This window comes from Zootoca vivipara, chromosome 2, assembly GCF_965207765.1.
Source record: "Zootoca vivipara chromosome 2, rZooViv2.hap1.1, whole genome shotgun sequence".
Lineage (NCBI taxonomy): Eukaryota > Metazoa > Chordata > Lepidosauria > Squamata > Lacertidae > Zootoca > Zootoca vivipara.
Genome location: NC_142584.1, coordinates 47,946,745 through 47,960,179, shown reverse-complemented (window position 1 = coordinate 47,960,179; position 13,435 = coordinate 47,946,745). Strand labels below are relative to the sequence as shown.

At 43.5% G+C, this 13,435-nt stretch overlaps 1 protein-coding gene across 9 annotated transcripts in view; it reads right to left on the bottom strand.

Moving 5' to 3' along the window:
* SH3TC2 (SH3 domain and tetratricopeptide repeats 2) overlaps positions 1-13,435 on the bottom strand; it is a 45,107-nt gene that overhangs the window by 22,711 nt on the left and 8,961 nt on the right. For 2 of the 9 annotated variants that reach the window (XR_015948101.1, XM_088661823.1), the window contains exons 2-8: positions 11,314-11,433; positions 6,627-6,731; positions 4,989-5,116; positions 3,043-3,148; positions 1,755-1,898; positions 1,112-1,307; positions 483-576 (exon numbers count right to left, since the gene is read on the bottom strand). Coding sequence is in view for 8 of the 9 variants with exons in the window: in XM_088661823.1 (XP_088517949.1) it covers positions 483-576; positions 1,112-1,307; positions 1,755-1,898; positions 3,043-3,148; positions 4,989-5,116; positions 6,627-6,731; positions 11,314-11,433 (893 nt within the window). In the remaining variant the exon portion in view is untranslated. Of the gene's footprint in view, positions 1-482; positions 577-1,111; positions 1,308-1,754; positions 1,899-2,411; positions 2,556-3,042; positions 3,149-4,988; positions 5,117-6,626; positions 6,732-11,313; positions 11,434-13,220; positions 13,419-13,435 lie in introns of those variants that run through there. The other 7 variants (XM_088661826.1, XM_088661824.1, XM_088661825.1 and 4 more) reach the window with 6 other exon arrangements.

Here is a 13,435-nt window from a genome sequence, read left to right as displayed (position 1 = left end):
ACGCCTGGGGGCTAACTCCAGCAACGGCTGCGTTGGAGCGCTCGCGCTCCCCCTTTCATTTGAGGCTCCTTTGTGGCGTCGGACGGCATCGGGGCCAGAAGGATCAGCCGCCGCTTACTTGTTTTTTGCGCGCGTGCCCGATTCTTCCGCGGTGGAGTTCCCGGGTCTCCTGCTATGGCCTCACAGCAGGGTTGAGGCGGCTATTTCCTGCCCAGGAGGGTCCCGTGAACGTCAGGGTCGGGTAGGTACTGGTACCCCCCAACACGTCTTATTTTGGGGGGATGTCTTATTTTTTTTTGCCTTTAAAAGATCGTGCCATGGCTTATTTTAGAGGCACGTCTTATTTTAGGAGAAACACGGTATATACTGTGCAAATCTAAGACATTCTAAAAATCCTGCAACCCCCCCCACACACACACACTTCAAATAAAGAGAGAAGTACACAATGCATCGGTCTTAAGTCAGTTATATACAATTTACCCCCCAATGAGATGGTCCTCACCAATCTGCAAAGAGCCAGGTCCGCTGATTTGTTTGGAGATGCCACAGCTCACTGGATAGTTCTTCAGGAACCACCTGTGGATATGAAGAGCTGTGAATGAACACTCTATTTCTATTTATAGTCGTACCTTGGATCCTGAACACCTTAGTATTCAGACGTTTTGGCTCCTGAACACCACAAACCCAGAAGTGAGTGTTCCAGTTTGGGAACCTTCTTTGGAACCCGAACGTCCGACAGGGATTCCACAGCTTCTGGTTGGTTGCAGGAGCTTCCTGCAGCCAACCAGAAGCCGCGCTTTGGTTTCTGAACATTTTGGAAGTCAAATGGACTTCTGGAAAGGATTCCGTTCGACTTCCAAGGTACGACTGTACTCTTTGCTTCACATTTGGGGGTGGGGAATGGTACACACTAATCTTTCATAACATAGTTGCCAATAAAAGTGATCTCGGGATGTATTTACAGAGGGCAGGTATATTAACAGCAGCCCACTTTACCCTCGGAGATAAGAATGTTTTCATTCTGAGGGTTTTACTGAGTGAACCCAGGTTACGGCCCAAATGGCTCACAATGTCGGCCCCGTGTATAGATTGCCACAGCCGCCCTACTTACTGGTAAAAAGGATGGGGCAATGGTTCCATGGCTGTGACAGGGACCAGGCCCCTCTGATCGTTCAACAGAGATGTCCCTTCCCATTTGGTGTCATGCGCAATGTCTTTCACATGGACAAGCTCATTTTTGGAGAGCTTCAAATCCTCCCCTTCTTCATCTGTCAGGACACCAACCACGACCCTGGCAAAGAAGTTTCCTGCAGATGGAAGAAGAATGGATAATGGTCAGGATTATTGTCCTATAAACAGCTTGGAAGCCCTGCTCCATGTGTTACTACCTTCAAACTTCAGCTTGGAAACTACAGGAAGCCAGGCTTTTTCTGTCATGGTGTCACAATTGTGGAATTCCCTCCCCCGAGACCTTGTTTGGTCCATTCTCTCTATTCCATTGCATAAAATTACGAGGACTTTTCTCTTTTGGAAGACCAGGTTTAAAGCTATTTCAAATTGTAGTGCTTTATGGGCATTGGCTACATAGCTGCCTTTGTATTTTACTGGTTTTGCTTTCATTGTACTGATTTGTAACTTGCCTTGGGCCTTACCCACCTTTGTGGGTAACAAAAGTAACAAGCATTATGGATCCAAAACATACTCCTGAAGGGATATTTGGAGAGGAGCTGCAAGACTGGCTTCATATTTCTCACCTTCCTGAAGCAGAAGACCCAAGTACATGGTGGCCATGTGATCCTCGTCTAAAGCAACAGTTATCTCGGTATCCTCCACCAGGGCACAGTTCAGCCAGTACTCAGGGGTGAAGAGAAGATGTTCCAAACAGCAGCCCACATAGCCTGATTCACCATAAAAAAGGAAGAATGCAAATCTATCATGTGGCTTCCACGAGCAAACATACAGCGGTGATTTTCTCAGGTAAAACATTCAACACAGAATGTCGGTCATTCTTCAGGCCTATGCCACACAGCCTCAGGGCCTAAACTGAAAACGTTCTATTTATTTCTCAAACTTACACAAGCCGCCTCTCAGCTGGAAGTTTCAGAAGTAGTTAAAAATCAAATAAGCCAATAATAATAATAATAAAACCACAAAACAAAAACTTTAAAGCACAATAACCTTTTTTAAAAAATCCTATAATGTAGAAGAGGGGAATATTTTTCTGTCAAGGGCCACACTCCATTAGGGATAATTTGTCAAAGGTTGCCTGCTGGGGTGGGGAGGGCCAGACCCAGTAGTGTCTGGGGTCACGGGCAAATGTAGTGTGTGCATCCTTTTCTCACTACCACCCTCTTCTCTCTCGCTTGATAACCAATCAATTAACTAATTTAATTTCAGTTTCCTATGCTTACATCATAATAATTTTGACGCATCAACCCTTGTCTGATCTTCCCTTCCAGCTCTTCGCTATGCATGGATCTTTTACAACCTTTCTAGGGTTGAAACTGCCTCTTATATGGAGATGAAACCACTTCAGCCTTGTAGTGTCTCATTTGACACCATGAGCCATGGCATCTCTCTTCCTTGTAGTGTCTCATTTGACACCATGAGCCATGGCATCTCTCTTCCTTGTAGTGTCTCATTTGACACCATGAGCCATGGCATCTCTCTTCCTTGTAGTGTCTCATTTGACACCATGAGCCATGGCATCTCTCTTCCTTGTAGTGTCTCATTTGACACCATGAGCCATGGCATCTCTCTTCCTTGTAGTGTCTCATTTGACACCATGAGCCATGGCATCATCAGAGTGGATTTCATTCCACCTCAGCCTTGCCTTGTTGGGGAGAGGGAGCAGTGTGTGAAACTGGACCTTTTTTAAGATAAATACTGAAAAGAGACACAGAGGCAGAAGCTTTCTTTCTCTCATAACTTAAGAGTCTAGTCCTGCCCACAGCAACGTATATAATGACCCCCAGATCCCACCCTCCAGCTCTCCTGATGGAAAGCCAGTCAGTTCCATGTGATCAGTTCCATGTGATCTACCAAGTGCTAAGTATGTTGAAAACTTCCAGATTTCTTCTATGGTCCTGAAGGAGAGTAGAAAGCGATTGTCCTGTGCCTGGATACAAACCAGCCGGGCTGACAGCTCCTGCAAAAAAGGAAAGCGGAAAGACCATGGGAAGCGCCAGAGTTCAGCAGACAAATCCTGACATAACACTTTTCTTGGCAATTATGTTGTGAATGAACATGTGCTATATTCTGTGTTCTTCTTCTTCTTCTTCTTCTTCTTCTTCTTCTTCTTCTTCTTCTTCTTCTTCTATTACAACAATGGCATTTGAAATATGGATTGTAGACTAGGTGTCAGGACTACAGAAAGACAATACAACCCTGCCCTACATAAAGGGAGAGTAGCTATTGACATGAGTCAACAGTGTGATGCAGCAGTAAAAAAAGTTGATGCTATTCTAGGCTGCATCAGCAGAAGTATAGTGTCTTGATCAAGGGAAGTCATAGTCCCCCTCTATTCTGCCTTGGTCAGGTCACACCTGGAATACTGTGTCCAGTTCTGGGCACCACAATTTTAAAAGGATGTTGACAAGCTGAAACATGTGCAGATGAGGGCAACCAAGATGATAAAGGGCTTGGAAACCAAGCCTTATGAGGAATGGTTCAGGGAGTTGGGCATGTTTATCCTGGAGAAGAGGCGACTGAGAAGAGATAGGATCACCAACTTCAAATATCTCAAGGGCTGTCACATGTAAGATGGAGCAAGCTTGTTTTCTCCTGCTCTGGAGGGTAGGACTCAAACCAATGGCTTCAAGTTACAAGAAAGGAGATTCCCTCCAAACATCACAAATAACTTTGTGACAGTAAGAACTGTTTGACAGTGGAACGGTCTCCCTCGGGAGGTTGCAGACTCTCCTTTCTTGAAGGTTTTTAAGCAGAGATTGGATGTTTACTGACCTGAGCTCTTTTGAATAAAGATGGTATTACAAATAATGTGCAGGGGAATTTAAAAATGGTGGGGAATTTAAATAATGGTGGGGATTATTGTTGTTGTTGTTATTATTATTATTTAAAAAGCTTTCTGAGTTTTAAATAACATTCCATTCAATTTTAATAATTTGACAATGTGTGGCATTTATATAATCACAATTTGGAAAAGAAATAGCAAATACGAAACATTTCTGATAGAGATATTGTATTATTATAGTTATCAATAAGAACAACAAGAAGAAACCAAAAAAAGAGGAATAAAAAAAGGAAAGAAGTAAGCATTTAAAAATCCATGAATGGATGATATAAAAACATACAACATTTCTTGGGAACATTTGTCAACATTATTTGAGTGGCAAGTTTTGTAGTTATAAAAACTTGAAGTGTCCAGTCACTTTGGAGCAGGGATAGTTACACAGATGTGAACACAAAAATAATTATGAATATGATTATGAGTGCGATCGAAGGGATAAAGAGATAAATCTGGGGGCTCCAATCATTTCCCTTTTATAGGAGCATTCTAACCATATTGAGCTATATGTTGTCGAGTGGGGGACTGATTGTTCTTTTTGCAACTACAGATCCAAGAGCTTTGTTGACAGCTGTGATGCCAACAATCAGTGCCGTCACATTGTCACCTAGTTACAGTGACAGGCGTGGCAGGAATAATAAAAGCCGACTATTCACCTCTGACTGCTTTATGCAGGCATGCCAAGAAACAAAAGCATAGCTCAGTACTAGAGCAGATGTTTTGCACACAGAAGATCCTGGGTGAAAATCCTTGGCATTTTCAGTTTTAAAGATCTCAAACACCAGACATGGGAAGGACTCCCATGTCCTTGAGATCATGGGAGAGCTGCTGACACTCTGAGTAGACAATACTGCTGAGTAGACAACACTGAGCAAGATGGTACAATGGCCTGACTTGGCATAGGACAGATTCCTAATTTGCTACCCATGAAGTGCTTAAGAAGTAATAGCAACAGCTTTACCTTGAAAAGAGCACAAACATCTTTGTCGTCATTTTCTACGGCCCACAGCTTCTTTCTTGCTATCTCCTGCAGCTGGGGATTGAGGCCCTGTCTCGAGCGACTCTTGACATAAAATGAGAGGGCAATCTCTTTAAAATTAAAAAAGAGAGAAGGAGAGAAGGCAATTAAAGAAGATAAAACACTAAATACCTTTGTCCAGCATTCTGCATGGACCGCAGCTCCACTTTAGCCTAACTGTGATTGAATGTTTTTATCATTCATCTATAGATATGTAATCAAAATCCCCATCACACCTTGCTAGATGCCACAGATTAGACTGGTGGGTTTACAGCTTTTGGAGACAAGCCCCCCATCTCAAGGTGTCTTCAGGGGGAAAACAGGAGCGAACCGAGAGTCTCAGCACTGGAACAGCCAACGTGGCTTCAGGATAGGTCAGGAGAGGTGCTCTGGCAAGGCTTACATTGCACTGTTCCTCCCAATCTTTCACTGGAACTCACTGGAACTAAAGCATTCAGTTGAATTCACTTGCGGAAGATGCTGTTTCTTGAAATGCTTCCTGGGTTCTAGGAGAGGCAAGTCAACTTACAGCAACAACATGCTTGCCAGGTCCAGTCTAGCATACAGTACTCTGAATGGCAAAGGGTATCCTTGGCTATGTTCCCCAAAGCAGAATGTAAGACGGGTCCCCAAACTAAGGCCCGGGGGCCGGATGCGGCCCAATCACCTTCTAAATCTGGCCCGCGGATGGCCCGGGAATTCTACATGAGTAGAATGTGTCCTTTTATTTAAAATGCATCCCTACGTTATTTGTGGAGCATAGGAATTCATTCATTTTTTTTCTCCAAAATATAGTCCGGCCCCCCACAAGGTCTGAGGGACAGTGGACCGGCCCCCTGCTGAAAAAGTTTGCTGACCCCTGATGTAAGAGAATCACTATCCCTCTTGTTGAGACCAGCCAGACTTCTTAGTTACGCCATCTTCCTACAAATACCGCCACCAGTTAAAAGGGATTACAGTGGCAGCTACTGAAGTAAGCGGTTTCACCCTCACTGAAGTCCTGAATTCCAAAAGAGTGCCTGGCAGGCAGCTTCAGACTCACCTTCCCCATTCATAAATATCCCACATCAGGATTCATGCAGCATTTTCAATGAAGATTCATTTAGATGTTGTTGCAAAATAATAATAATAATAATAATAATAATAATAATAATAATAATAATAATTTACACCCAATTCATAATAAGTTATCACATGGGAATTGGTGGTTATCTGAGGAAATGTCTGAGAGTGGGACCTTTGTGTTGTTTTTGTTATAATTAAGTGAAATGTGTCCCTTTAAACCTAAATGGAATTATGCACGATCTATGGATGCTATTAGCCGCTGGAAAGATGTTGGGTGGTACAGGTCAGACAATGGCCCATCACTGTTCCATTCATACTGTCTTCTGCATTGACACCTAGAATTACAGACTCTGGCCTGCTATAAACTCTGTTCCCTTTCCTTCTTAACCTTCTGCATTGCTAATAAGTCATGCAATGCAAACTACGTCATTATCTCCTCCAGAGAAATAATCTCGAGGGCTGGCTCGTTAGTTACAGATGTTAAAAACAAAAGGCAACAATTAGACAAACACTTACCATTTGGGAACCCTTCCCCTACAGCCAGTGACACGGACTCAGTTTCCAGAGTGCCCTCTCCTATTTGTGCAGACTGACTTCCTGGATCCAGTTCCCTGGGGTTACCTGACAAGTCACCATGTAGGCAGAAGGACCACTGTCAACTTTTTTAGAAGAGGGAAAGCAAGGGCATAATACAGGAGGCCACCAACCTTTATGGGCTTGTGGCCATATTTGGAATGTTGAAAGAGTGTTGTGGGTACCTTCCCCTGTGGCTGCTTCTCTCCCTGGGGTCACGTCACCACCCACCATGACAGACTGACAGACAGACAGACAGGAAACAAGCTCAAGTGTACGTACACACAGAGAGAGACTTTGTTTTTCCAGGAGAGCAGGGTAAAAGTCAGATCCAGTATAATTAAAACATATCACATTGAATCTGCATTATTTTACATGAGATTACTAAAGTACAATCATACATATGATTGTAAAGTACAACCATACATCTGTTGCTTGCCATTGACCCAAGACATGGATTCCTATTGAGTTTCATGACTTTAGCATAGGATGACAACAAAACCACTAACAAACTGCAGAAAACATCTGTGTGCCCAGCTTAGTCAATGGTGGAATTGAAGGGATACTTGTGCCTCACATTCATGATTTTGTACCACGGCAGAACAAGAAAGCACCAAATTCTTACACTTCAGTCAATGGAGGCAGATGTGATTTGATGGGGAGGGGGAAGACTGTGAAAAAAATGTGCAATTCTAATAGGAAAGTGTATATTCTCCCCCTCCCTCCCCCATCCCCTCTCTCATCTGACCCCTTTCTCCTACGTGGCCATTCCATTTTCTTCCTCCACCTCCCAGATCTCTCTCCCTTCCCTCCTACCTTCTCAGTTCCTCTGCTTTCTGATCAGGAGCCGATTTGAGTCATGAAAAGTGATGCCTTCCTTTTTTACTCTCCCAACTTCCTCCTTCAGCGCTGGGTACTTTTCAAGTAACCACTGTCACCACCTCATGACAAGAGGGGTTGCTTCTTGGGCATGAAGGGAACTCCTCAAGTGCACTGTTGGGCCCATGTGACCACAGCTGGTAAACTACAAGCATCGTGAAAGGAGATACAGTGGTACTTCACAAGATGAATGCCCTGCAAGACGAATTTTTCGCAAGACGAATGCATCTTGCAATCTGATGGTGACTCGCAAGACGAATTCTTTTTGTGAAAAATTCGTCTTGCGAATCGCGGTTTCCCATAGGAATGCATTGAAATTTAATTAATGCGTTCCTATGGGCAAAAAAAGATGGGAAACCACGATTCGCAAGACGAATTTTTCACAAAATGAATTGACTTGCAGAACGAATTTAATTTGTCTTGTGAGGCACCACTGTATAGCAATATATAATATCCCTCAACCTCAGGGACTTCAATATGAGTGGCAGCAGTTTTTCTGCAGTCCCAAACAGAAGTCTTCCCAAACCTTGCTACTTAAGACCTTTCCAGCTGGAGGGTGGACCTAAATTTCACACAACCCAAGAAAGGGAACACAAGGCTCATCTAGCCCAACCCCCTTAAATGCAGGAATCTTTTTTCCCAAGGTGGGACTTGAACCCACAACCCTGATATTAAGAGTCTCATGCTCAGGGTCATGGGTTCGAACACCAACCCGGCGCTGGCTGGAGTTGATTGGAGTTGTAGTCCAAAGGGCACCAGGTTGACAACGGATGGTTTACACTGTCGACTGCACGCTTTTCGGGGGACCCTCTTGTGGGAGGAGAGGGCTCTTGGAGGGTGGACAGAAGTAGGTGGAAAATATGTTATGTATGTTTATGTATGTTCTTTTTACTATGCAAAATCAATCAAATATTTTTTTTTAAAAAAAGACAAAGGCTGGTTTAGGCAATCTTTTGGAAGCTGGATAGGCTATGAGCATGAAAGATGACTCTGTATGGAGCTGCTAGAGAGAGTGGTGATGATCGCTGCTGATATTTTTATTTTTATTTGTTTTATTGGCTGCTTGCTTGTTTTTGGTTTTGCTTCATCTTTTACGACAGGCTCCTTGTAAGGCACCTTGAGCAAAGAACAGAGGTGGGGATTGAAATGCTTACAATAAATGAAAAGTTAGGCCAGATTTGGAAGAGTAAGCCTGATCCCAATGAAAGAGCGAGGGAATGATTCCTGCAATCTTTGCTTATAACTACAAGCAACACAGAAATGTTTCTGTAATAGCAGATCACTATCTCAGTAGCCTCCCTGACCCTCTATGGATTCCTGTTCTTGCTTTGAGCACCAACTGGGATTTTGCAGAAACCAACCCTGTTGGGGAAAGGGCCGCCTAGTTACTTCTTGGAGGAAGAGAGTTGATTTGCATAAGTGTTTGCTCATCAATTTTCTGGGGGAAATGGAGATTTCCCATAACTGCTGCAATCTGAAAAATCTAGCCAGGCTCATTCAACTCCACACATCATTACACAAAGCCATAAAACTCCTAGAATCAGGAAATTTAGGCAGCAATTAAGTTAATGATGCTGGAGGCTCGTGTTTTGTTTTTTTCAAAAAAACAAAGCCAGCAAGCTCTTCCCAAGCTGTGCAAGCCTAATAGGAGTTTAAAAACCTGGGTCCTGTCAGTGGTTAGACAGAACTTGGTCTGTATGCCAGGAAATATGGGTTGCAAACAATGGCATGTTTTTATAAGTAGGTTCACTAAACAGTCCCGCTCCATTGCCACCTTTGCTAGTCTCTAAAACAAACTGTGAATTGACTTTATGTGGAACTGTAAACCATATTACAGCTACAAACAGAGGAAATATACAGTAGCTCTGTAGATGCTCATTTAGCAGGCTTTTTGCTTTGCCTTTGGAGAGTTTCAGAGCAGAGCCATTATGTCTGCTTTTGACAGCTGGGTAAAAAAAAACAGCATGGGAGATTTGCCAAGCACCTGAAATGGCCCAATGGCAGAGCGTGAGACAGGTAAATTATTATAGCGAGCAAGCTACATCCTACCAGTGCCAGTTCAGTTACTTAACCTTCCATCCCCATGCCACCGTCTAGAAAAGGGCCTGGATGGATCAAAGATAAAATGACAAGCCACATTGAAGTGCCTAGGAGTTAAAAGCTACTTGAAATTAGGGGTGAAAGGATTGGTCTATTTCCATTCCATGTCAATATGCACATTTGTTCAATCATAAATTGATTCTGCCCCCTTTCCACAATCTGTTATTTAATAATAATAATAATTCATATTTAAATACAGTGGTACCTTGTGTTACGTACTTAATCCATTCCGGAGGTCCGTTCGTAACATGAGGCACGCTTTCTCTAATGGCGCCTCCTGCTGCTGCCACCGTGCCACCGGAGCGCGACTTCCACTTGCATCCCGGGGCAAAGTCGCCACAAAGGGCATCTATTTCTGGGTTAGTGGAGCGCGTAACCCGCAGCATTCGTAAGGGGGACGGTACATAACACGAGGTACTATTGTACATCGTTTATCTGAAAACACTGTTTAAACCAGGCATCCCCAAACTGCGGCCCTGTAGGTTCTGGCCTACAACTCCCATGATCCCTAGCTAACAGGACCAGTGGTTGGGGAAGATGGGAATTGTAGTCCAAAACATCTGGAGGGCCGAAGTTTGGGGATGCCTGGTTTAAACCATATTTTATCTCAGTATTTTAAGGTAAATGCATTTTACCTTAAAATATGGTGTTTGTTTGTTTACGCATTTTGATACTTTTTTGAGTCAATGTTTATACTGCAAAGTTCTAAGAAGTGCAAAATCCAAAGGATAAGTATTAGGGCCTTTCCACACTTATCGTTTATAGTGGTATAGTTGCTGGGGTTTTTCAGATTTTTTGGTATGCTGCCACACAGCAGTGTCCTTATTCAGCTAGTATTTTGGAATGGCATAACTAAAGCTTTTTCTTCTAATGCAAACCCCCCCCCCAGCTTTTCTGAAAGAACTGGAATGGCTCCTATGAAACTGTAAATGGCAAGTGCAGAAGAGCCTTATACAGGATGTGTGAATTAGGTCCCTTCGCTTAAAAAGGTAGAATGGATGGAATACTGCTCTATGTCTACAACAGAGTTCATGTGAGGAGTGTAAACCACGTCTGTCAGGGTTTCACCAACATAACACCAGCATTTCCCACAACAAACCAGGCTTTGCTTCTGTAGGCAGGAGAATACTGTACAGTACATACTGGAAAGCTGTGGCAAACCAGGACTCCCAGAACACACCCACAGATATTTAAGGATGTGGATCTGCCTCTCACACTTGATGTGCTTACTCTGGGAAAACGCTAGGGTAAAGCTGGTATAGCCAGAGTGAAACGAATGAATTTCCCATGTAAACTGTGAAATGGCTCTAAAATGTAATTTAACACAGGGCCATAGCATTTCTCATCATTCTAACACACAACAGGCATCAATAAACACAGGCCAGATTTACATATATAGACATAGCCATGAAACAGAACACATCTAGTGCTAGTAAATATGTCCCCAAGTGCCTTAGCCATTCTCAAAACATAACCAGGCCACCTCTGAGCTAGTCCTTCAGACTCATTTTACAGGAAAAAACTGCTGGGGCAGTCCAGGCTTCACTGCAATACAGAAGTACACACACACACACACACACACACACACACACACACACACACACACACTTCTGGAAGGAAGAACAAAGTGTTGTTGTTGTTTCAACAGTACCTGATGCCATCTTCCCCTCTTTGAACCATCTTTCTGGGGGTTCAGCTGTGTACTGTTGCAGATTGGACCAACTGGCCAGGCACACAGGTTGATCAGATGAACAAGAGGATGCCTCTTCACCTGGGGAACACATGCAGCCAGAGATGAGATGTAATGCAGGATAAAAAGATATTGCTGATTGCAGAGCTCCCCAAGAGTCTTACTCCCATGCACCCGAGATGACGACAGCAAATAAATTAACCCCTTGCCATCGCAATGGATAGGACCTTTCCTCTCCCTTTCTCATGCAACATTTGCAACAGGGCTGCCTGAAGCAATTTCTCTTAACCACAATTTCTTAGTTATTTATTTTAGTCCCAACAGTTTTTAAAAGGAGAAACTACTTCTGCTTAGACAGATGAACCGAAACTACTTTCACAGTTAGTATAAACTATTAGGAGTCAGTCACACCGCAATCAAAACAAGATTTTGTGACAGCTTCTTGTGAGAATCCCAGAGCATTGTGCTCTCCGTTTATTGCTTGAGTATAGTACCAATTAAAACCGGGGGAAAGATGGAGGGAGTAGATCAGGCATCCCCAAACTTTGGCCCTCCAGATGTTTTGGACTACAATTCCCATCTTCCCCGACCACTGGTCCTGTTAGCTAGGGATCATGGGAGTTGTAGGCCAAAACATCTGGAGGGCCGCAGTTTGGGGATGCCTGGAGTAGATGCTGCTGCTTCAGACTGACATCATCAGCCTTAGGGCAGGTTCACACAATCCTGTTCCACTCTGGTACTTTACACTTGATAACCATTGTGCTTGATGATTTGCAGCTGGTTGTATGAGTGGACTCTACCGTAAAAAGCATATTTTTGAGGTGACACCGAAGTTCCATCCAGTGGGCACTGGTTCATTACAGCAAATGGGGCACTGTGCCCCACCAGCCTCATTCCGCCTTCAGTCAGCTGTTGCCTGCCTGCCTTCTTCCTTACATCCAAGGCTAGGGGTTGGTTCTGTGCAAGTCCAGTTGCACAAGTGGAACTCTGCACACACGGTGTTGGATACAAGCCAGTATCTTTATTGTTCTCAAATCAGAAATGTTAATTATCTGACTCACATATTCAGCTTTGATTAAAGCAAGGCCAAAAATCACTGCCCAAGGATTTCTCTGTATATCACCTTGAATCTCTCTTAGTCAAGGGGAGGAGGGAAATGAGTTTCCCCACGTCAAGATGAAACCATGACAGCCTAGACAACAGCCATGAAAGCAAGAAAATCTGTGTTGGGAATTATGTAGAAGAGGAAAATAAAATGGCACATATTATAATGTCAGGGTAACTGCAAATGGAATACTGTGTGTGGTTTGTTCATCCCATATAAATAAGGATATTGCAGAATAGAGCTGTAGAAAAGATGCAGCCAATGGTTAATGAAAACCACCAGAAGAACATCATCTTCATGGAGAAAAGATCAGGAAGTTGGCATTTTTTCATTTGGACAAGATGTGGGCTCAAGCAAGGGAGGAGCATATTAAGAGGTTTACAAAATTGTGCCTGGTGAGAGAGACACAGGGAAACCCAAAAATATCTCTCATGCATCATCCTCGGCCACCATTTCTTCTCACAATACAACGAAACTAGATTATTCTGCTTGTGAGTTGTTGGCCATAAAAGGCATTAAATCAGATAGACAGATAGACAGACAGACAGACAGACAGACACACACACACACACATATTAGAATGCAGTAGCATCTGCAAACTAGATTATGATCTGTTGATGGCTGGAAGCAGGAAAGATGGAATTGGAGCATGCAACATATTTTCCATGAGGGAAGCTGTAAGAATCTAGTACTACAGGCGTAAACTGAATTAACAGCACAATTCTAATCATGCCTGCTCAAAAGTAAATCCTCTTGAATTTACTGAGGGTTTACTCCCAGGTAATTTGGATTAGGCTTGCAGCCTAGATACACCATCCTGTTTATAGGGTGCTTCTTCTAGCCCTGCAACCACTGGTGATAGTGCTGAGAGCAATGCAGCAGGCTGCTAGGTTGACAGACCCTGTTCGATCTTATTCTGCTGTGCTGATTGATGGCTCCTGCAGAGTTATACCACAGAAGGCTAAAGGGCAAATACAG